This window comes from Eublepharis macularius, chromosome 15 (genome assembly GCF_028583425.1).
Source record: "Eublepharis macularius isolate TG4126 chromosome 15, MPM_Emac_v1.0, whole genome shotgun sequence".
Lineage (NCBI taxonomy): Eukaryota > Metazoa > Chordata > Lepidosauria > Squamata > Eublepharidae > Eublepharis > Eublepharis macularius.
The window spans coordinates 24674201-24697449 of NC_072804.1; the positions used below are offsets into that span (position 1 = coordinate 24674201).

The 23249-nt window shown below is 43.3% G+C and overlaps 1 protein-coding gene across 1 annotated transcript; it reads right to left on the reverse strand.

The window, feature by feature from the left end:
* Positions 1-9: 9 nt before the first annotated feature.
* MSANTD1 (Myb/SANT DNA binding domain containing 1) lies at positions 10-21501 on the reverse strand. The gene is made up of 3 exons (XM_054999822.1): positions 21248-21501; positions 4689-4973; positions 10-1058 (listed from the first exon to the last, which is right to left on the reverse strand). The coding sequence occupies exons 1-3, from the start codon at positions 21499-21501 to the stop codon at positions 818-820; spliced, it is 780 nt and encodes a 259-aa protein (XP_054855797.1). The 3' UTR covers positions 10-817.
* Positions 21502-23249: the final 1748 nt, after the last annotated feature.

Below are 23249 nucleotides of genomic sequence, written 5' to 3' on the forward strand. Positions count from 1 at the left end.
ATTTAGAACAGCAGCAATGGTTTCTGCCTTCTGCTTCCGCAACAAAAGTCTGCCGGTTTCATGTTGTCCTCTGGCCATATTTATACGGGCCACTGTAAAGTGACTGATAGGATGGCATCTTGGATGTCTTTGATAGGAAGATAGTCTCAGCAGGTGACTTCAAGCCATGTCCATTTCGCACAACATAGGGCTGTGCTGTTTTGTTGCACTTCATTTTGTAGATGAAGAAATAGGGAAATTGGGGCTTACCTGGTATATTTACTTTTGAGACCGAGGGCAGTGAACTGTTCACAGCAGACATTTCAAAGTCCAGAGTCAGGTTTCTGATGCCATCTATTCTATATGCTGTTCAAAGAAAGGGAGGCAACACCGGGGCCTAACTTCTTCCAGCTCAGCTGTGACATCTTTCTGCTTGTTTTATTTTGCTTTCACTGAGTTCTACTTCATTCAGTTTTTCCAAAGTTTGCTCTTAATTGGACATTTTTGCAAAAGGTGAAGACTAGTTTGACCTTTCTTTGGATGGATTAGGGTGAAAAATTGTCCTCCCTAGGTTATGGCCTGTAATAATTTGCCCGCCCTTGATCTTGATCTTCCTAAAAAATAAATTCACAAAGTAGGCTTAGATTTTCTTTCATTGAGAAGATCCCCCAGATGTCTAGATGGCTCACATCCTACATCGATTAGACTCTTCATTTAAGCATATTTATGCAACAATTTTAAATTACCCAGAAAAATCTGAGAAAAAGGCAATCCTATATAATATGCAATTTCTCTAAAATAGATTAATATCGTACTTTGGGGACCGTCACAAAATAAACTAAACATTGGCTTTGGAGATCATTTTCTCCAAAAGGTTCATCATCCTTTCTTGCAACTGCAGACTCTGAACTTGAATGATGTTTTGCTGATCCAGAATCCTTCGGACTTCCCGGCAGGTTTCTTCCATAGCTCTGCTCAGCTTCTTTTGTTCCTCCAGCATTGCTTCCATTAACTTTAGTTTCTTTTTTTGAAAGCTACAACTTTGCATTTTCCTTTTCTTTATGGGCCTTTCTTCAGTTCTGAAATACAAAAGTTCAGCATTAAATTACATTTTGGGGGGAAGCTATTATTAAAAGCCCTTCATAAGGCTTTTTACAGGGCTTTTTTTCTGGAAAAAGAGGTGCTGGAACTTAGTGGTGGAACTCAGGACCACACAATGAAGTCACTTTGGGTCAGCTGGAACAAGGGGAGAGTTTTTAAACGTTTAAATCGCCCTCGGCAAAAATGGTCACATGGCCGGTGGCCCCGCCCCTTGATCTCCAGACAGAGGGGAGTTTAGATTGCCCAGAGTGGTGCGGAGGGCAATCTAAACTCCCCTCTGTCTGGAGATCAGGGGGCGGGGCCACCGGCCATGTGACCATTTTCAAGAGGTGCTGGAACTCTGTTCCACCGCGTTCCAGCTGAAAAAAGCCCTGACTTTTTATCTTCTCTTCATAAGGCTTATGGAATATAGCTCATGACCACCTACATGGTGCAAAGATAACGTCACTAACCAACTGGTATTTCAAAGGCTATATCCAAGTCTGTAATATTTTCTTGCATAAAGAAGGGCTTACCATACGCCACAAGGTTTCGTGTTTCCCGTGAAACCCATTTGGTGTTCCATACTCCACTCCCTCCTATAAATATTCTTATACCAAACCTAGCACCTTTACTTCCGGCCCTGTTCCAGCCATCGCCAGCTCTCTCCCTCCCTCCTTTCAATTTGACAGTGCCAAGTTAGCCTTTCAGTTAGGGCTGCCAACCTCCAGGTGGTGCCTGGAGGACCCCCCCCCCCTCAAATTACAACTAATCTCAGGTCTCTGGAGAAAATAGCTGTTTTTGAAGGTAAAGCCTATGCCATTATATTCTGGTGAGGTCTCTTGCCTCCTCAACCCCTGCCTTCCCAACCCAGAGCTGGCCACTGTATTTACAGCACCCTGGAGCAGTAACTATCAGTATGGGAACAGTTCACCAGGCTAATCTGTTATGAATCTATTTTTATTCCACCCTTGCTGCAAGGAGGTTAGAGTAGCATAAATGGCTCTCCTCTGTTTTATCCTTACAACAACAACTCTGTGAGGTTAGTTAGCCTGACTGGCCCAAGGTCACCCAGCAAGCTTCTGTGGCAGAGTGAGGACTTCAACCGTGGTCTGCCGGTCCTAATCCAACACTATACCCCACCCTGGCTACAGATGCATCTTCTGAAGAGAGCAATGTGTTCTGCATGCATCTGCTGGATGGAGACTGAAGCAAAGTGCTGTGTATGAAGGGCTGAAAACTATCGACTTCAATCCAGAAAGGGGCGATCCACAAATGGAAACAAATTTCCATTCATGTGTCCTATGGAAGATTCAAACCACAGCAGCGAGGGATGAAGGGAAGCTCCTGGATCCAGATAGGTTCATGCAATCCACTGGGCAGCAATCATGGAGGTGGACTGGAGGAGCTGGACTCTGCCCCCCCCCCCCGCCCCCACAAATCCAGACAGCGATCCAGTTTGTAAGAGCTGACAGCTCTGATCATCAGTATGGCTGGGAGGAGGGGATCCTCTTGCACTTAAACAAATCAAGATTTACTCTCTATTCTAACTTGACTTGTATAAACTGCCAAGTGTAGCTGCTTCAACATAAGATTATATCACCCCCCCCCCCAAGTGTATGGGATCACAAGGGAAAGTTTTCAAAGCAAACAACTGCTTCAACTTTTTAACTTTGCTTTGGCCGGTCTCTTCCCCATTTTTTGTGTCTTTCAGATGTGAAATCCTGATGGTACGGTATTCCAGCTAAGGACTAAGTAGTGTAGAACAGAGTCATATTATTACTTCTCCTGCATATGAAAACTGTGCTGATGCCATCCCAAATGCATTTACGTTTGAAACAACATAACGCCACTCTTAGGATTGACGCTCACTCCTAATTTGTACGAGCCGTTCATAGATTGTATTGTTTCATTTGTATAGGAGATTCAAGATTCACTCTCTCCACAGTACAGAGAAAGTTCATTACAGAAGGAAGTTTTTAAGGTGTGCATTTGAGCAAGCATCAACCTGTCTGACCTCCAGTTTCAAAAATACATGTTTGAAAGGCTTCTGGAAGTTTACAATATGCTACACTGTGTATACTTAAAGCTTCTGGGTGCACATACACACAAACTGCTAAAGCTTAAAAAAAATCTAACCAGTAGAGTACCTACACTGCTATCCTAACAGTAGTTTAGTCCATTCAAACTTCTGTCCTTTTCTCTGAGTGACAGAAATGCCCCTGTCACATCCCAAACTGCTTTCAATTCTTCCCTCAGTTTCAGAAGCAGATTGCTATGCCATGGAGGATCTGCCGCCTTAAGAATAACAAATCTCATGGGTTCCTGAAACTAGTTTCACAGTTCTCAGGAGCCTGCAGTAATATTCTTGTCTGATTGTGTAAGTGGAACTCTGGCCATTAATGACTTGTTTCCAATTATAATAAGCCCTTTGATCTGGACACACTAATGTGGTAAATTGCAGGACCACCTATAATTTTTCCAAGTGAAAACTCTGATCTCCGTCATTAGACCTATCAGCAGGCTTCTCAGTTGCCCTGCCACTATCAGGCAACTCAGGAAAGCACACACCGGGCATGCTTCTTGTGGGGCGCGATGATGTCACTTCCTGACATCTTCTCATCTTGATGCAGAGGCCTAACTCTTTCTTCTTGGATCTGCCCCCCGCAACAGCTATTTAAAGGCTGCTCAGGGGGCAGGCCAGTCTCAGGCTCCACCAACCACCCTCCTCCCAGGGCTGATGCCCCTGTGAGGGTTGTTGGCCCACAGGTGCCTGCCTCTTTTCCGGCTTGCCCTAGGCCAGCTCTCCAATTGGCCATCACAGGACAGGACCCATTGGTTGGAACCAATCAGCTCTTTTGACTGTAGAGCCCAGGCTGGGACCATTTGCCCTGCCTCTGGCCTTCCTGGGCTCTGCCCTATCAATGCCCCCTCCTAGAGTTGCCAGTCTCCAGGTGGTAGCTGGAGATCTCCTGGAATTACAACTGATCTCCAGGCCAAAGAGATCAGTTCCCCTGCAGAAAATGGCTGCTTTGAAGGGTGAACTCTATGGCATTATGCCCTACTGAGGCCCCTCCCCTTCCCAAACCCCACCATTTCCAAGCTCCACCCCCCCCCAAATCTCCAGGAATTTCCCAACCTGGACCTGGCAACCCTACTCCCACCACCCCAGCCTAAGCCCCATCCCACACAGGGCCCAGCATGCCTGGCTGCTGCCATGTTTTGAAGTCTGACAGAAAATGGGGCCAGGGTGTGCGGAAATGGCGGTTTTGCCCTTCCTCCTGTCACTTACATTGGGGCACCTTCCTGCGGTGGCCAACAATCCAGCTGCTCCAAAGTCCCCATGGCTGCTAACAACTGCTGTTCCTGGCCGCTCAGGAATGGGCTGGCCTGTAGAGTTGTTGATGTTATGGCTGCCAGGCTCGTCCGTCACATCAGGAGCCTGCTCTGAGGCTGGCTGCCCAATGGAGCTCCAACTCTGGACAAGATCCTTTACAAGGGATGGACATAAAACACAAAGATGCCCTCGTAGCAATTACATGGCCTGTGTACCAAGGGGCCACCGTGGCTTTATACCGCTTACCACGCTCTTGGTCTACTACACAAAATCTCAAAGTAAATTGTGTTACCTTAACTTATAAGAAAGTAAGCTAGAAGAACTCTCAGAATGTTCGTCTTCGAAAAATTCTTCCCGCCCTTCATATGTGAATTGATTATATGGCAAGTAGAGAGGTGTGGACTTGGCCGACGGTGACTGGGAGGCCTCCGTCTGAGATGTTGAGGGGCCCGGCTGCTGGCTGTCGTGCATTTTTACGTCATTGTGCTCGGACACTTTAGACAAGATTCTGTCAATAGTTTTAAAATAAGGCCAATCAGGTGCAAGAGTTTCACTGTCGGTCATACATTTTAATTTCCTGTGATGAAAGAAACAAAATCATGTATGAAAAAAATCAGAAAATCAGTGATTTTACGCAGGATTATAAAACTCTATGACATACAGTGTGTTAATGTATAAAGATATCCGGAGCTTGGGGGTCAAATCAAAACGAGTAAAAAGAGAAGAAAAATGGTCATTCATCATTGCATCTGCTTGCTTTTTTGTTTTGGACCCAAAGGTACATGGCAATCCAGACAAGTGTGCAACACACTGAGTGTGTTAAATTTACCTTTTTAATAACAGGTCATGAGCAGGTCAATCTAATCTTTGAGGACTATGAGTATCTTCTTGATGCCATCGTCTACACTGGTGAAAAGTTCTGAATGGCCAGTTTATTTGGCTACACTAAATGTTTGTTTTGCTTGAATACTCCTGTGTTTGAGTATGTGTGTGTGCATGTACGTGGGTGAGAGAGAGAGAGAGAGAGAGAGAGAAATTGTGCTTTCAAAAGGGCTGAAATGGCTCCCCCAAACAGCCTAGTTTTCATATTTTCCAAGTACTGTTGGCAGCTCTTGGCAGCTTCTGTTGCTCAGGGCACCTGCTGATTCAGCACCATTTCTGCCCCCACATCTGTTTTGTGAATTGATCCCAGTCAACCAGGCAAGTATGATTATGTTACTGGGTGCAAATGCAGTCACTATAGAATAAGGCTGTGCTTTCTGAATTGGTCACATGAATGATCCTAACCAATCGAGACAGCATTGTCTCTCCTCTAAACCAGAAAAAGTGTTTGCAACTGGACAAGTGCAGGAGGGATTACACTGCCTATTCTTCTGTGGGGTGTAGCAGACTTATGGCGACCCCTAGCGGGGTTTTTATGGCAAGAGACTAACAGAGGTGGTTTGCCATTGCCTGCCTCTGCAACCCTGGTCTTCATTGGAAGTCTCCCATCCAATTACTAACTAAGGCTGACCCTGCTTAGCTTCTGAGATCTGACGATATCAGGCTCACCTGGGCTATCCAGATCAGCGTAACTACTTTAAATTGCCAATTCTCATGGTTTTTGACAATTTAAAAGAGTTCTTTCTTCCCTTTCTCTTGAATTAATGCTTGAAATTTGATTAGGGAAGGGGAGAGGACACAAACATTTTCACCTTTTTTTGCAGTAATTGCACATTAGTAAATAGGAGCACACATTTATTTAATTTATTTTATTTTATTTATGACATTTATAGTCTGCCTTTCTCACTGAGACTCAAAGCAGATTACACAGTGTGAGATCAGTACAGTTAATATCAAGGACATTTCCATAAACAATGCCATAGGGTAGATAAGCACAAGTTTACAAAGTCATAGCATTAGCAGAAATTGGAAATGTTTATGGACCTGTCCGTTGTTATACATTTATATAACTGTTGAGTGAGATAATAACAACAGCAACATTCGATTTATATACCGCCCTTCAGGACAACTTAATGCCCACTCAAAGCAGTTTACAAAGTATGTCATTATTACACCAAACTGACTGGGGGTTGTCAAAGATTTTCTAGCCAATTACAATGCCGTGGGAATGTATCACTCCTAACATATGCAGATATGCACTGCAAAATAAGTGGAAATTAATAGCAATGATTTTTAAAATGTTGTTCTGAACAGGGGCACCCTGGAATGGGGAGATCAACCACCCTGCCACCCCCGCCCCACTCCTTGCTTGTCTCCTTCCTACCTACCAGCTTTACTTAACCATTGGTGGATGGGGATTTGGTAAACCATCCCCGCCAGCCTGAGTTTAGAGGGTTTGCCTTTACTTGCCCAGGTTACCCCCCTCTTGCTCCATGAACTCCTCTAGAAAAACCTTTTATTGCAACCCCAGCAAAGTTTTAAAAGCTGTCATCGGATGATTACATTTAGAACAGAAAAAGTCAAAAGGTCCCAAAAAAATAAGCACTCTCACAGGCTGAAGGTTGCCAGGCAGCAAAGAAAAGCAATAAAATGTTCCCCGATTCTAACAAACGGAACTTATTTTCTCATACAGAATCACAGAATCACACAGAGTTGGAAGGGGCCATACAGACCTTCCAGTCCAACCCCCTGCCCAGTGCAGGATCAGCCTAAAGCATCTCTGACAAGTATTCATCCAGCCTCTTCTTGAAAACTGCCAGTGAGGGGGATCTCACCACCTCCCTAGGCAGCTGATTCCACCTTTGAACTACTCTGACCGTGAAAAAGTTTTTCCTAATATCCAGCCAGTACCTTTCTGCATGTCATTTAAGCCAGTTGCTTCAGGTCCTACCTTCTGCTGCCAACTGGAACAGCTCCCTGCCCTCCTCCAAATGACAGCCTTTCAGATATTTAAAGAGAGCAATCATGTCTCCCCTCAATCTCCTCTTCTCCAAACTAAACATTCCCAAGGCCCTCACCCTTTCCTCGTGGGGCTCAGTCTTCAGACCCCTGATCATCCTCGTCACTCTCTTCTGCACCCTCTCGATTTTGTCCATGCTAGCCTGGCCCATGCTTCGCCACCAGGATGGCACACATCCCACTGGCAGCAGCCCCCGCCCCCCACTAGCTTATCCCAGAGCTTTGGAGAGTGAGGGTTTTATAAGCCTCCCATGCTGATCCCTGCTGCCTTACTCAGGTAATTACCCTTATCCCTCCAAAACTGGCCATAATGGAGCAGCCCAGGTATTGTTGGGGGCTGGATATAGGGATCATACTGGCTTTTTGCTGAAAGATATGAACTGTTTCTAATCATCTGTTCCTGTGTTCGATTGAAACTCCTGGCTGTTAACTTTAAAGCCCTAAATGGCTTAACACCTGGGTACTTGAAAGACTACATCCTTCCATATTGCCCAGCCTGCCAGTTAAGATATTCTTCCCAAGTCCTGCTTTCCATGCCCCTCTTCCACTTTTGGGAGGGGCTGTTGGTGACCAGAGACAAGGTGACCAAAGATAGGGTGGTGGCACCTTGCTTCTGGAATGCCCTTCCTCTTGAGGTTTGCCTGGCACCTCTCCTACACTCTTTGAGGCAGGGCTTTTTTTCTGGGAAAAGAAGTGGTGGAACTCAGTGTGTTGCCCTCAAAGAAAATGGTCACATGGCTGGTGGCCCCGCCCCCTGATCTCCAGACAGAGGGGAGTTTAGATTGCTCTCCGTGCCATGAGCGGCGTGGAGGGCAATCTAAACTCCCCTCTGTCTGGAGTTAAGGGTCGGGGCCACCAGCCATGTGACCATTTTCAAGAGGTTCCGGAACTCCATTCCACCACGTTCCAGCTAGAAAAAAGCCCTGCTTTGAGGCATCAGACCAAAACTTCTATTTTTTTCCCAGACTTTTAATTAAGGGGTTGCTCTTTTAACATCATTTTGTACTTCTAGCCTGAGAACTGCTTTGTAAGACTCGCTTTAAGCTTCTCTGTATTTTGTACTTTTTATGCTCTAGCTAGATTTGTAATACTGAGCTTTAATGGGTAACCACTCATGTTGTGTTTTATGCTTCATAAGCTACGTGGAGCAGGCTTTCTGGAGAGGGCAGCAAAGATATTTTCTAAATGAATGAATGAATGAACCTGAGTGTAGATGTTGACAATATGTTGCCCATATATTTCCCCAACAAAGGAGAAATGCAGCTCCAGGAGATCATCTGAGGTCAGGAAAATGGAGAAGAAAGAGTTAATTCCCTCTCACAACCCCACCTGAACTGAGGTCCTGTTTCACAATTAAAAAACATGCTGAAGAACCATTCCGGGGTCTTTCAGCATCTTATCAAAAAGGCTCAGACAGGAACATCAGACCCTAACAGCAAGCCGAATACTGAAGGATCCTCTCATCAGCAATAAGTATCCTAGCGGCAGCCCTGTGTCTAATTATACCTAGAAATTGTGGATATGGAATGCCGGTGCCGCAAATGGCAGCAATTGCCTGTGTAAGGGAAATGGAGGAAAAAGTGGTAGCCATGGAAAAAGCCAAGTTGAAAGAGGGAAATGATCAAAGTCCTTGGATGAATGGCAAAAGCTTCTTAGGTGACATGCTCTATTGACTTGCACCAAATCAAGTATTCTTACCAAATTATCAGTAGGGAGGTGGAGTGGGGGGAATGACTGAGCATACTAGCTGTCAAGAAATTGGCCTTTCCTTTCTTTTGGTCCAGGTTTCTAGGCCTGGTTAGGCTGCAGAAGACCCACCTCTGGAAAAGTGCAGCCGCTATGACTTTGCAGTTTTCAGAGATAGGTATGAGAGGGACCTGAAGCACGCAGCTGCAGATCATAGCTTCAAGGCCAAGAGACTGAGAGGGAGCTTTGCACTTGCTTTCCATCTTATTAGTGCAAGGAACCCTGGGCCAGAGTGAGTGACTGTGACTGTGGATGTGTTCCAGCTACAGGGGAACATGGTCACATGTTCTAGCAACACCCGGCAATAGGTCAAGCAGGCTCAGGCCATGCTGGAGCTGCCTGGCATCCAGTCTTCATTCTAGTTTGGCTCTTCTAGTGTTGCTGGTCACTTACATGCTGTTCTGTGCTTTTGGACTTGACTACCAGATTAGATGTCCGTCTAGGACTCTTGCCCTTGGATTTTGTACTTTAGAGTTCTACTTGAACTTTTGTGCCTCTAGCCTAACAAGGTGAACACCAAAGCCTGTATAGTATTTTAGAGTATGTATAGATCCGGAGGAGTTAGCCATGTTAGTCTGTAGTTGCAAAATAGTAAAGAGTCCAGTAGCACCTTTAAAATTAACCAACTTTAATGTAGCATAAGCTTTTGAGAATCACAGCTGTCTTCATCAGATGCATCTAACGAAGAGAGCTGTGGTTCTTGAAAGCTTATGCTACAATAAAGTGGGTTAGTCTTAAAGGTGCTACTGGACTCTTCTTTAGTACTATAGAGTATGTATGTAACTTTGTTATTATTTTCTGTAAGGACTGTAGACTTTACTACTAATATCTTCTCATTGCATTATATTTCTACTTACGTACGTAATACCATTTCTTTCATTGTTTAACACGTTACATTTAATGTGGATGCCTCGTTTCAGATTTCTGCAATCCCCGTCCTATTCCATTGTTAGATGTCTTCTCACCCTATTGATTGCACTGACTTTCTTTATATAATCAGCCTTGAGTCTCAGTGAGAAAGGCAGACTATAAATAGCATAAATGAATAAAGAATAACTGATGTGTATAGGAATCCTTGAACCTTCTAACTTGCATTTCACATAAGGGACATTCTTCAGGGTGTGATGTGGAGTCACTAGAACCATAAAGCAAGGTTTGTACCCACCAAACTCACCAGACTCTTGACTTTGAACACTTTTAAAAATTGTTATGGTTTATCATTTGCTAAGATCTGCTCGATCTGCTGAATGAAAATTGGATTTCCCCCCTTGGGTCTTGTAAAAAAGCTTTCAAAATAAATTATAAATCATGCTGCTCATGTACCAATTGGTGGCTAAACAGAGAAGTGGGGCACAAAAGTGCAGTACTTAAGTTGTGTGTCTGTCACGAATGAATTATTCAAATAGCAACGAAAACTGGTAAAATATTCAGCTGTAACTTTCGGCAGCGATCTGAATGACATGAGCTCTTTCCAGGCCTGTAGGCTGAATGGCTGTGGGCAGAGGAGGGGGACCAGCCATTGTCCCACCCTACATGCATTCATTTGAAGGTCTGCACATAGCTCCCCGAAGGCACCTCCCAACTGCATGGAGATTGCCTTACAATCGGGGCTTTTTTTCAGGGGGAACGCAGGGGAATGGAGTTCCGGAACCTCTTGAAAATGGTCACATGGCTAGTGGCCCTGCCCCCTGATCTCCAGACAGAGGGGAGTTGAGATTGCCCTCCACGCCACTGAACGGCACGGAGGGCAATCTCAACTCCCCTCTGTCTGGAGATCAGGGGGCAGGGCCACCAGCCATGTGACCATTTTCTCTGAGGGCAACCCACTGAGTTCAACCACCTCTTTTCCCAGAAAAAAAACCCTGCTTACAATCAATGTATGAACTTTTAAAAATCTGATTCTGGGAAGTAAAAGCGCTGGAATTACAGCAAGAACAACTGTATACTTATGCCAGAAAGTTCCCACCCCAGGCAATCTGCCATTATACAGCCTGACAATTCTAAAATCAATCAAATCAAGATGATTATCCTATTTACACAAACTTTGCCATGGAGAATGTACTGGTACCCAATAAGCCCAATAAACAAAGATGGCGCTGTGACAATTAAGAAAATTCTCTTTGACATGAAAGCCCTTCACATTGCAACTAGTTTTGCACTCACTCAAAAATACTTCCAAGTTCTCCTCTTGCCTATTTAGATTCTGCCCAAGAAGCAAGGCTAGTCCAAGGGTCCTGATGAAAAACTGCATTTTTAAGTTGAGGCTTCAAAGTCTCCGTTATAAAGAGAAACTGTGTAATGCACAACATTCTCAGGAGATGGGATTCTCAGGGCAGAAAGCAGAGGGGTGTGCGCTGGCAAAGACTGCACTTGTTTGATTAGCAGCTGGAATCTTTCAGGATGGAGCTTGGTGCCAAAGGAAAATTTGGGTTGGTCTTTAAGTGGCCTTCAGGACTTGGGATTTTGTTCTGTCCTTGAGAAATGAATCTTCCTGCTTTTGCCTCTTAAAAACTTTGTTGATGTGAGATGCTATTGTTGCTGTTCTTCAGGGATCAGCCTTTGGGGGTGGGGGAGCAGCTGCAAGACCTCTCATGTGAACACATGCGCAGTACAGCACTACGCTGCACACAGCTGGCTCTTTCACCCACAACAGCTGCTGTAGAATATTCTGAATAATCTGTAATGCAACAGATTCTTTTAGCATTTCTTTAACCCAAAGAACAAACATGCTCTGTAAATTTTAAATGGGATGAAGACAGGCAAGTGTGCACGGCCAGTTCTCCAGCCAAGCCTCCCATCTTTCTGCTTTGGACAGCAGAGTCAAGAATGTGCCATGAACCACAGGGGCTTAGTTATCTTGCAGCCATCAGAAAGCTGGGAGGTGACTGGGATTCCTTCTGGGCACATGCTGCCTCTGACTGAGCCCATGCTAAACCCCAGTGGGTTGCGTAACGGCGAGGGAAGCGTGAGCCATGATCTTAGGTGTGAAAAAGAAACTGAATACTGATGCATGGATGCAGTGTAGATTTGACAACACTCCAACACAGTCAAGAAGCAAGTGGGTGCGTCTGCATTTCTAATCTAAGAGCACACACTGAATTACAGCCATCCATCTTCAGAAGTCCTTTTCGGACATTACAGACATGCATACTAGGAGCCCAGCAGCTACGAACTGGGACCAGCAAAGGCGACTCTCCTGTTATATGCAGTTACCATATTGTGTGAAGAGGGGCATTATATGTATTTGCCATGTGCATACAGGCTCTGCGTGCACGAGCACGAACCCTGAAAAATCCAGTATTCACTCTGGGTCTAAAGCCAGAACTTTTTTTCTGGGAAAAGAGGTGGTGGAACTTAGTGGGTTGCCCTCGGAGAAAATGGTCACATGGCTGGTGGCCCCGCAACCTAAACTCCCCTCTGTCTGGAGATCAGGGGGAGGGGCCACCAGCCATGTGACCATTTTTGAGAGGTGCCGGAACTCTGTTCCACTGTGTTCCAGCTGAAAAAAAGCCCTGTCTAAAGCTATACACACATGGTAATATGCATGTTGCCCCTGTTCACACAACATGGTAATGCCATGTACTGGGACAATCATGGATAGTGCATGCTTCTGATACGTGTAGTTGGCCAGCTCCACATGTGTGTGGATGTAACATCTGAAAAGTATTCTGATTACTAAAGCTACAACAGTAACATGATTCATCTGGCCGGACACCAGTGCTCTGGTTGCAATAGCTCTGACACGTTAGTGGAATCTCTGGTGAGGTTTATGTTTCATATTTTGGAATTGGAACAATAGCCATTTTAGCAGAGTGTCGTTCCTAACATTATCACGAAACTTTCCAAGGTCATTTCTTTCCAAGGTCATTTCTTTCCAAGGTCATTTCTTAGTCTCTTTTCCTTTCCATTTATTGAGATTTTGATTTGCCAGTTCGATCCTTTCGGTTTCTGTCTCCCCTCAATTAAGTCTCATTTGCTTCATTCCCCCATTTCCCTGTCTCGCTGCATTCTGCTTTGAAACAGCACCCCCGAAAGTGGAAGATCAAGGGTGGGGGAGAATATAAATAATATTCTCTTGTTTGGTCTAGCTGCCATTTCTTTTGAAAATATCACAAGCTGATAGGTTTTTTCAATCTGCAATATATCACACAGTTATAAATGACAAATTTATTCAAATACTATTTTGATTTATTCAATTTAATCTATTTCTAAGATAAAAATTGCTCCCCAAAGCATCTTGCATCAGATAAAATCCTCCAGATGATGCTGGTGTTCTGCTTTTAAATGAAAACCGGTTCAGAAAGTGCTGGACTTCATTATGGGGCTGGGTACCAAGTGTGCATGGCACCTGTGTGCTCTGTCATCTTCTTGTCTCTGGGTGCAATTGAAGGTTCTGAAAGGGAGGGTTATAATAGTGGGGATTATAATAAGGCTGTACCTTCAATTTCTGGCAAAAATCTTGGTGGTGGTAGAGAGTGCCCCCAAGTCATAGCTGACTTATGGCGACCCCCCCCCCCGGTGCGATTTCATGGCAAAAGACTAACAGAGGCGGTTTGCCATTGCCTGACTCTGCAACCCTGGTCTTCATTGGCGGTCTCCCTTCTAGCTTCTAACCAAGGCCGACCCTGCTTAGCTTCTGAGATCAGGCTCACCTGAGCTATCCAGGTGAGGGTGGCAAAAATCTTAGGCCATTTTGTTTCACCGATTGTTGTATGTATTATAAATTTTATTGCATTTAAAAAATTGTAATCTGCCTTGAGTCTCAGCAAGAAAGTCAGGCTATAAATGAAGTTAAGAAGGTGCTGCTGGATTAATTTACAAAACCTTCAGTAGTTGGAGCTCCAGGTATAGATGGACTGCTCTCTTAAAATATATTCATGGAAGAGGCTGACAATTCCTGGTCCTGGGATGAAGGAGCAGAAATGGAGTCTGTTTGAAAACAAGCAGTTCATCAGGTGCAAGTATATGTTTACCTGATCATTGTTATTCACATGCTTGCTAACAGAAATCTCCAAGTTTGATGAGGGAGGATATTCCTGTACAGGAGCTATGCTAACTTTCTTTAGTATGGCCTGTACTAATTTTCTAAAAAAAAAAAAAATGGCAGCCATAACTTTCAGCCGCGAAGTTTGCTCTATAGCTAGTTGCTTGCTCCTTCTCTCTCCATCAGCCTAACCAAGCTCACGAGGTCATTGTGAGAATACACGGAGAGAGTTGAGAACTCTGTATGTTGCCGTGAGCTCCTTAGAGATGGAGTGAGATAAAAATGCAACCTTGGATTCTGCACAGGGGAAGATACAACTCTCTTGCTGGCTTCAGAGATTCTGTACTCTGATCTCTCAGTTTTACCTAGTTTCTTCCCAAGTTAAACATTTCCTCAATAATGTTCTTGGTTCTTAAGGCTATGCAATAATCTGAAAATATTAAATAAAGCATAACACTTTACTACAAATCTTGGGTCTTTTGAACTTGGAAGGATGTTGCTGGAGAGCAATCAAGATTATTAGGAAGTTGGAGTACCTTTCCTTTGGGGAAAGGCTGAAGAGTTTGGGACTCTTCAGTTTAGAAAAGAGATTACTAATGGGGGCATGAATAGAGGTTTATAAAATTATGCATAGGGTAGAGAGAAAATGCTAGGAAAAGTTGATGGCAGTAGGAAAAGAAGAAGATTCAACATGAGATGGATTGACTTGATAATGGAAGCCATGGACTTCAGTTGGCAAGACCTGAGCAAGGCTGTCAGTGATAGAATATTCTGGAGGGCATTCATCCATAGGGTCACCATAAGCTGGAAATGGCTTGATGGCACATAACGGAGAGTACACAGAGAGAACTTTCTTCACCCTCTCACAAAATACTAGAACTCGAGGGCATCCAGTGAGGCTGATGGGCAGCAGTGGCATCATCGCCATCACCATCGGCATCGGCATCGGCATCGCCATCACCATCACCATCACTACCATCATGCCTTTCTCACTGAGGTCCAAGGCGGATTACAAAGTGCAAGTGAAAATACAATATAGTCAACAACTAGGACATTTTATATGCCAATAAAGGCTAACTTGAACTTGAACTTGAACTAGGACATTTACTGAGCAAAACACAAGAATGAACAACAGTTAGGACATTCAGTAAAAGAGATACAATAGGGTACGGTTGCTGAAAATTTGAAAAAACAAGCGTAAAGCCGAGTACAGAGATGAAATCTTTCTGAAACAAAGCATAACTAATAATTTCCACGACATATTTAGCAATCTGAAAACTGCCTAGTGGGCACATACATCAGCGGACCGAATCCGACAGAGTAGCATATAGTCCCTCTCCTTACCAATACATTTCTTGAGCTACTTCTTACAACCCAGCCTTATAATCTGAGTAGAAGGTCCTTCTGAATAATGCAGTTTTGCATAGTTTGCAGAAAGCTTTCCTGACCTCCTCAGGCAGGCCATTCCCTAAGGTGGGGGCCACCACAGAGAAAGCATGTGGGTGGGCAGCTGTTGATTTAGCCCACCTGCAGGGTGGTATTTGTCCAGATGAGCGAAGGTGCTGTGGTGGAACATAGGAGGAGAGGTGGTCGAGCAGATATGAGAGGCCAAGGCCACGAAGGGCTTTACGTGCGATAGTCATAATAACCTTGAAATGACCCAATAACTGATGGGAAGCCAGTGGAGTGACCGCAGAATAGGAGTGCTATGCAAGCTCCATCTAGCTCCTGAGAGTAAACAAGCTGTAGCATTCTGCCAGCTGGAGTCTCCGAGTCAAGTCCGAGTGGAGATCTATGTAGAATGCAGTAGTCTAGATGTTACCATGCCATGAATTCGGGTGGCCAGATCAGCCATGTCAAGGTATGGGGGCCATCTTCTAGGATAGTCTGAGTTGTACGAAGGCCTTTTTTTGCAGCTGCATTTACTTGCTTCTCTAGCAGCAGCTCTGGGTCTAATATAACCCCTAGGCTCTTAACTGAGACAGCCATGGTCAACTGATCCCCTTCAAAGTTCGGAAGCACGATGTATTCAAGATCTCTGCTTTTCCAAACAGCATCATTTCCATCATGTCTCGATTCAATTTCAATTTGTTTGCATTCAGTCAATTGACAACAGCTGTCAAGCAGTGACTCAGTACCTCTACTGCATCACCAGGCTATTTGGATAATGAGAAATAGAGCTGGTATCATCTGCGTATTGATAGTATCTAACTCCATCGCTCTGAATGACATCTCCAAAAGGCCTTTACATAGAGGTTGAAAGACTGCAGGTAGATTCTGGAGGAGCATCTTGGCCTTTCTCTACATTCAGGCGAAGATCATCAACTAGAGCCACTAGAGCCATCTCCATACCATAGCCTGGCATAAAACAGACTGGAAAGTGTCCAAAGTACCATAGTTGTCCAATCAGTCCTGGAGTTGATCAACTATTGCTCTCCCAACCACTTTGCCAAAAAAGGGCATATCAGAAACGGGGCGATAATTTTTGTCTAAGGGTTTTTTTTAAAGTAGTGTGTGGATGACTGCTTCTTTGAGAGGCTGAGAGAAGGTGCCTTGAATTAGTAATTGATTTATGAGCGACATCAAGGACTCCTTTATGTGGCCTGTACAAAATTTTAGTAGCCAGGATGGGCAAGAATCCAGAGTACAAGTAGCGGCCTTCAAAGATGCGAGAATTCTGTCAATAGCCATCATTGTGACTAGATCAAAATGACGGTATGTTAAGCATTACTTCTGGCTGACCTATATCACAAGTGACATCCAGATCAGAGCACGTTCAAGCTATTTTAGCCGCAAAAAAACTTTGCAAAGGTGTGTTCTTGATCCAGTGAAGATCAAAAGATATCAAGATAACTTAAACCGTTGGGATGGACATGATTCAGGGCAGACAAAAAGGAATATTTCTTTACACAATGAGTGAGTAAGATGTTGAATTCACTGCCAGGTGATGAAGTAATGGTCACAGGAATAGACACCTTTAAAATGGGTTTGGACAGATTCATGGAGGACAGTCCATCAGTGGTTGTTAGCCTTAGTGAATAAAGGGACCCTCCACATTCAGAGGCAGTAAAACTTTGAATTACAGCACCAGAAGGCAACAAGGAAATGCCTTGGCCTGTATGCCAACCAATTACTGTGGAGTAATTGGTTGGCGCACAGTAATTGGTTGGCCCCTCTGTGAGACAGGATGCCAGACTATATGGAACACTGGCCTAATCCAGCCAGGATCCTTAATTAGTTTGCAAAGAATGTGTGGGTTGTTACAGTGCACTTTGTAATCGGGGAATCAAACTGAAGAAGAATCCAAAATCGGACAATGGCCCCTTCCCCCCTCCCCAAAACTGAGCAGAACTTGAAGTAGAATGGGGCCTTCCTTCCTTTCTCCTTCTTTATTTATTGTCTTTATTGAAATGCTTATATCCTACCTTTCCTTATGGTTCAAGGTGACTTACAAACTCTAAATTTAAAATATACAATGACCCCCCCCCAATAATCTCCTTTCCCTTTAAAAAAATGCCTGCAGTCTACAACTCATTAAAAACACTAACAAATTTAGTAGTCTTGCAGGTTGCAGCTCCTCTCTAACACATCTAAAGATGGCACTACCTCCCCCCCCCCACACACCCTCAGGTAGCCCATTCCAAAGAGTGGGAGTTATGAAGGAAAACAGAGGCCCTGGTGGATACCAGCCAGGTTGACCTTATCTGGGAGCTAGCAGGTAGCAGCCTGCAGACTGCAGAAAGTCCTTTAGACAGATCCATTAGACCTTCTTCAATCAAAATTTTGGGTGTAGGATAAGGTTTTGTACAAACTCTCAGTGGTTCCAACCAGAACCAACAATGACCATAGAGGTCAATATCTGGGAGGATTTTTATACATTTTTATGTTCAGCATAGATTTACTGCACAATCTGCACCCATGTTTTTCAACAAGTTAGGGCTTTTTGAGAATGCCACCTAGTGCCACATTTGAATAATGTTTGAAGAGAACAGAAGGAAAAACTCAGCAAGGTATACGGGAACTAATCTGCATATTTATGTTTAGTCTGAAAGTTAATACATAAATTGTATAATGTGCGCTCATGTTGTATTATTTTGTTTGAGGTCTCGCTGAATGTAAAGTGAGTGCCACCCTGACTTGGATGGTAGCTGAGCCCAAGACTTGAGGAGCCGTTCATGAGGGAGAAAATAGCCAGATATTGCTCCCTGAACATTGCTGATGTCCTAGAAGGAGTTGAAACTGCTGAGATGTGACTTTACTACAACAGGAAACTAGAAAATCATCCTAGTTTTCTTGGAGAGCTCATAGCTGCTGCTGTACTTTGATGAGGAGGACAAGAATTCTTAATTTTTTCCCCATCCTTGCTGTCCATCTCCTCTGATAGCCACAACTGCTAAAAAACCTCAAGTCTGTTTTCCTCACCTCCCTTTCCTATTACTTCCAAAGATGCCTTCCAGAATCAGCCCTGTGAAGGAGGACTGGTTCAGAATTTGCTTGGCGTAACCAAAAACCTGCTGGTGTTTTCTTAATCTAACAATCCCCTCCAACCCATTCAGGTAGTTTAGTTTGGGTGTCCAGCCAGGAACTCTCATTAGCTGCCTCTGTTGAGGCTCTTAAGTTATTCGGCCATTGAGGTAACATTGTTAAGAAATCTTCTATTAACTGACCCACCCTAATCCAGATGTGAGAGCAGGGAACTTTTACCTCAAGGAGAACTTCTCCTCTGGTGCAAGACACCTGGCTTGCATTTATAATCCCTAATTGTTGTAGTTTTAACAAAGACATTAAAGCACGTGAAGCAGGTAATTCAATAATCCTTGCGTGACTATTCTAAACCACTTGCTTCTTCAGTTGTCTGCGTGTCTCTGGTTATAACATTAAACAGCATAAAGTCTAAAACACAAATGCCGTCTTAGTTATCAGGATTTGTCTATTTTATATCTGCTGTAGATGACCAAGAGAAGAACAGGGAACCCCTTGGGCCAGTGTGATATGTGCCACTGTCTCCCCAAAAGTGATCCCAGATCTTAGTGATGTGATTCACATTGTTAGAATATGAATTATGTTTATATTTTCCTAGGTGACCCATGTTTGGTTCAAGTATACCACATTGCGTACTAAGTCTTTAGTACTAGGCTGAACCAGTGGCAATCAAGATAAGCCATGGCTGATCTCAATTCCAGCAACCACAACAAAAGGTTTTCATCTAGAAATCTCTACTTCTGATTTTAAAAGGAATCTCTACTTCTGATTTTAAAAAACCTTGCAGAACCTTAGCGCTAATCCTAAAGCAGAACTCTTAAGAAGATCTCAGCTCCTTAGCAAATTGATTATAGTCTTGCAAGAAGAATGCACTGGATAAACTCAGACAAGTCTTTGCAAATAGGGCAGAATATCTGAACCCAAAAGATCAGCCTGAAAATCTTAATTTTAACCTGATTCTGTGTGCTTAGTGGAATGAATGGAACAGTTAGTACATCTGCAGGTTAAAATGTTTTTTTGCTTATACCCCACTTTTTTCTGCAATGGTGGTGACCAAAGCATCTTATATTGTTCTCCTCTCCCCCATTTTATCCTCACATAGGGTTGCCAGCTTCAAGTTGGGAAATTCCTGGAGATCTGGGGGGTGAAACCTGGAGAAACCTAGAGAAAGTGGGGTTTGGGGATGGAAAAGACCTTGGCATGGCATAATTCCATAGAGTCCACCCCCAAAAGTAGCCATTTTCTCCAGGTGATCTCTGTGGCCTGGAGACCAGTTATAATTCCAGGAGATCTCCAGCCACTACCTGGAGGTTGGCAACCCTATCCTCACAACAATCTTGTAAGATAGGTTTCTCAACAATCTGTATGGCAGAATGTGAATTTGAATATGTGTCTCTCAGATCTTCATCGAACACAGCACTAATTTTTGAAATAACATTTTGTTATTTGAAAATGTTATTTTTAAAAACAGATTTTACTTATAGCTGCAACAAAATTTCCCTTGTATATTTTTGGAACAATTAAGATTTAAGAACAGAAACTAGGCCTTCAAACTAAAAACTTTCAGGATTTTCTACTTTATCAGACATTTAAGAGTATCATAATCTGTGTGGTTCAATGTGGCAAAAGGTACCAGTGCCTTCCCCAGAGTAAGAGAGAAATCCAAATAAAACATTGTTAAATGCCAAACACCACTCTTAACTTAAGAGGAAACCATTTTAAGAGGATCAAAAAAGAGGAAATGAAGATTCACATTTTTGAAAGCTTGTAGGATTTTCCCACATTGCACCTTGATAAATAGCCTGTGATTTAAATACAGGAATGATGTCCTAATGTAAATATGGATGCTGTTGCAAGTGATCTTTTCTTATTATTGAAGATTTGGTGCTTTGAAATGAGAATAAATAAGAAAAAACACAGACCTGAGGTTTTATGCATCACAGTGTGCCTCTAATGATGTTACACATGTCTCAAAATAGCACATAGCTAAAAGCAGATCTGGTAGTTTGACTCACAGAGATAAGAAACTGTTCTTCAGCAACGGCAGCCACATATTTTTCTGTTCCCCCTCCCCTTGTTAAAGCAACAAACATTTAATTCTCCAGTCCTAAGCCAACTTTCTGTCCTGCTGGATGCTAACTATACTCCATTATCTCATTTGAGACACCTCTATTGCCTCTCACAGTTGGCACTGTATTTGTAGTGCGCACTGATGTCCTTCTGCAAATGTAATTGTTCATGTGCAAATGCTGGTTACAATTCTAGCTGTGTGTGTCACTCAGTGAAGAGGCTGTCAGTTATTTTAGCCCTCTGAAGTCCAACACCCTCTGCCTACAATGCCAGCCTTCAGAGATTTCTTCCTAAAATGATTTTACTTTACCTGAACTTCTACTTTCATTTATTTCATTGCTCTCTTAGACCAGTATGAAAACGACTGCTTGCTGCACTAGGTTTAATTGCAAGTGAAAGCTAATAGCAGAAAATCATTTTTTGAAATTCTACCCTCCCCCCAATTTTATAAAATCAACAATTAACAACCAAAGTTATGCTAGCATTTGAAAAGAGGCAGGAAAAAAATCAGGAATAATATCTTGATCCTGGTAAGAGAGATTTTTAAGAGCACTATGAACACCCTTTAATCTTTCATCTCTGGATCTTTACAAGAGCTTTTCAGAAAGGCAAGAACCCGATTAATTTCTATAAATGTCTTAGAATAAAAGCAATTAACCGAAGCTTACCTGTACTGGAATGTCATGTTTGTAATTTTTATCTTTATTTCTTCTCCATGCCGAATTTCTCCAGTCATTTCAAAGAGTTTGTTTGCCATTTTCTCATAAACTTTGGCATTCCTTTTAGTTTGTTTCAGTTCATCAAAAAATTCTTCCCAGACCAGCATTAAACCTCTCATTTCTGCATCGGTCCAATTCCTGGCCCTTCTGTGCTTCTCAGTCTGAGAAGAAACAATATAACTGGGGATTTCTGCTGCAGCCATTGCTGATTGACCTAAAAGGGTTTTAAAAGAGAACACTTAACATAGATTTTAGATTTTACTTGAGGGTTTTGCAGTGCAGGGCGTGCCTATGAAGCTACAGGATTTGAATGACAACAGAACACATGAAACCTCTTGGCAACAGCTTGAAGCTTGAGTGCACAAAATGGGGCCTACATCTGACAGGCAGGAATTTAGTTAAAAGCTTTTAAACAGAGAAACGTCATTTTGATGTCACGTTTCCATAGCAACAGAGCAACTGCATAAGCTACAACAACAAAAACCTTTTAACTGAAAGCCAAAGAATCAGGACAAAGTTGACAGGCCATCAATATTAAAGCTTTTAAACGCTTTAGGTTTAACAGACACAAAAAAGGAAAAGGAAAGGGAAAGCAAGCAAGCAAAAGATCTATGCAGCTTTGGAGAAGCTACTTTTAAGTTTTTACATCTTTTGAGATTCCTCTTTTATACCTTGTAGGCAATCTACGGCAGCAGAGGGGGGTGGGGAGGGCGGCCTAAAGGAGCTTTTAAGTTGTGCTTTGACCGACTCACTAGGAGGCGGCAAAGTCTGAGTCCAGGGACATAAAAAGAGGCCCCTTTTCACAACACAGGGCCCAGAGTCTCACCACCATGCACTTTGTGAAAGCAGAGTTAGCACATGAAACTGAAGAGAGTTAAACAGCCAACATACATCATTCACGAACATGCCCCCAAAGAACATGTGTGTGAGAGACAGAAAGGGAGGGACTGAAGTAAATTGCGGGATGCTTTTCTGCTGCTAAGCGAGCCCATCCTGCAGCCCTTTCAGCATGAATTTGCCTTTTATGGGTTCATATTACCACATACGTATTTGCACTCTGAGCAAGTTAGATGCCATTTGGAGTCTTTTGTGTAGCCGGTTGTTGCTGCCTCAGGACTACAGCTGAGGCATTTTAAACCTGCCTCATGGTAAACCCATAAAGATTATTTATTGTGTAAGGGGGGGGGGAGCAGATAATGGCTATGAGGATTAGAAATTTCTGTGGCCCTTCACTGCATCAAAGGCTTAACCCTGCTCTCTGAGATAATAGCAAGACGCTCTTTAACCATTTTAGAGTATGTGTTGCACCAGATACGGTGAGTTTTAGTCTCTCTTAAGATCCATCTGTCAATGGAAGCAATACTGACGGTTGGTGGATGGCAATGGGGAGAGGGGCTCATGGGAAATAAACCGATTCTCTACATTTGAGAGGAAACCGTGTGTGCATTTACATTTTCATTTTGAGCATAATTGCAGTAAGGACTTCAGTACTGGGCTTTTAATTAATGGATTAAGTAGACTGTCCTGCATCATTCAGCATATGTATTATAGTCTATGCTTAAGTGTCCTGTACACACTGAAAGTCTTCTAATGACAGAATCTGTTTGAACAGTTAAAAAGAACAAGAAAGGAAGGAGAATTCACACAATGCCTCCCCCGGACTGTAAACACAGCCCTTCCGCTCTAGTGCCTTCCCGACCCCCCCATTCCTTTGAATTACCTGTTCAGTCACTGTAATATTTTAAGGGGTGTCAGAATCTCTCTATTTAGTGAAATTTAACGTACTGCCTTTCAGATAAAAACACAAGACACCCTCTTGCTGAGTCACGGGTTTCTATGGAAGAAGCTGGCACCCAAACAAAAGTACTCTTAGCGCAGCTCCTTGTAGAATAACCCTTTTAAGACGGGTAAATTGCACCATATGCCGGCAGGGGACATCTCGTGGCAGCCC

Bases quoted from the DNA above. Each gene is read 5' to 3' on its own strand.
- MSANTD1 (XM_054999822.1), bottom strand. From the start codon at position 21,501: ATGGCTGCAGCAGAAATCCCCAGTTATATTGTTTCTTCTCAGACTGAG. The intron at 4,974-21,247 runs GTAAGCTTCGGT...CTTTCATCACAG, and splicing joins AACATGACATTCCAGTACAG to GAAATTAAAATGTATGACCG. The intron at 1,059-4,688 runs GTAACACAATTT...TTTGTATTTCAG, and splicing joins TTACTTTCTTATAAGTTAAG to AACTGAAGAAAGGCCCATAA.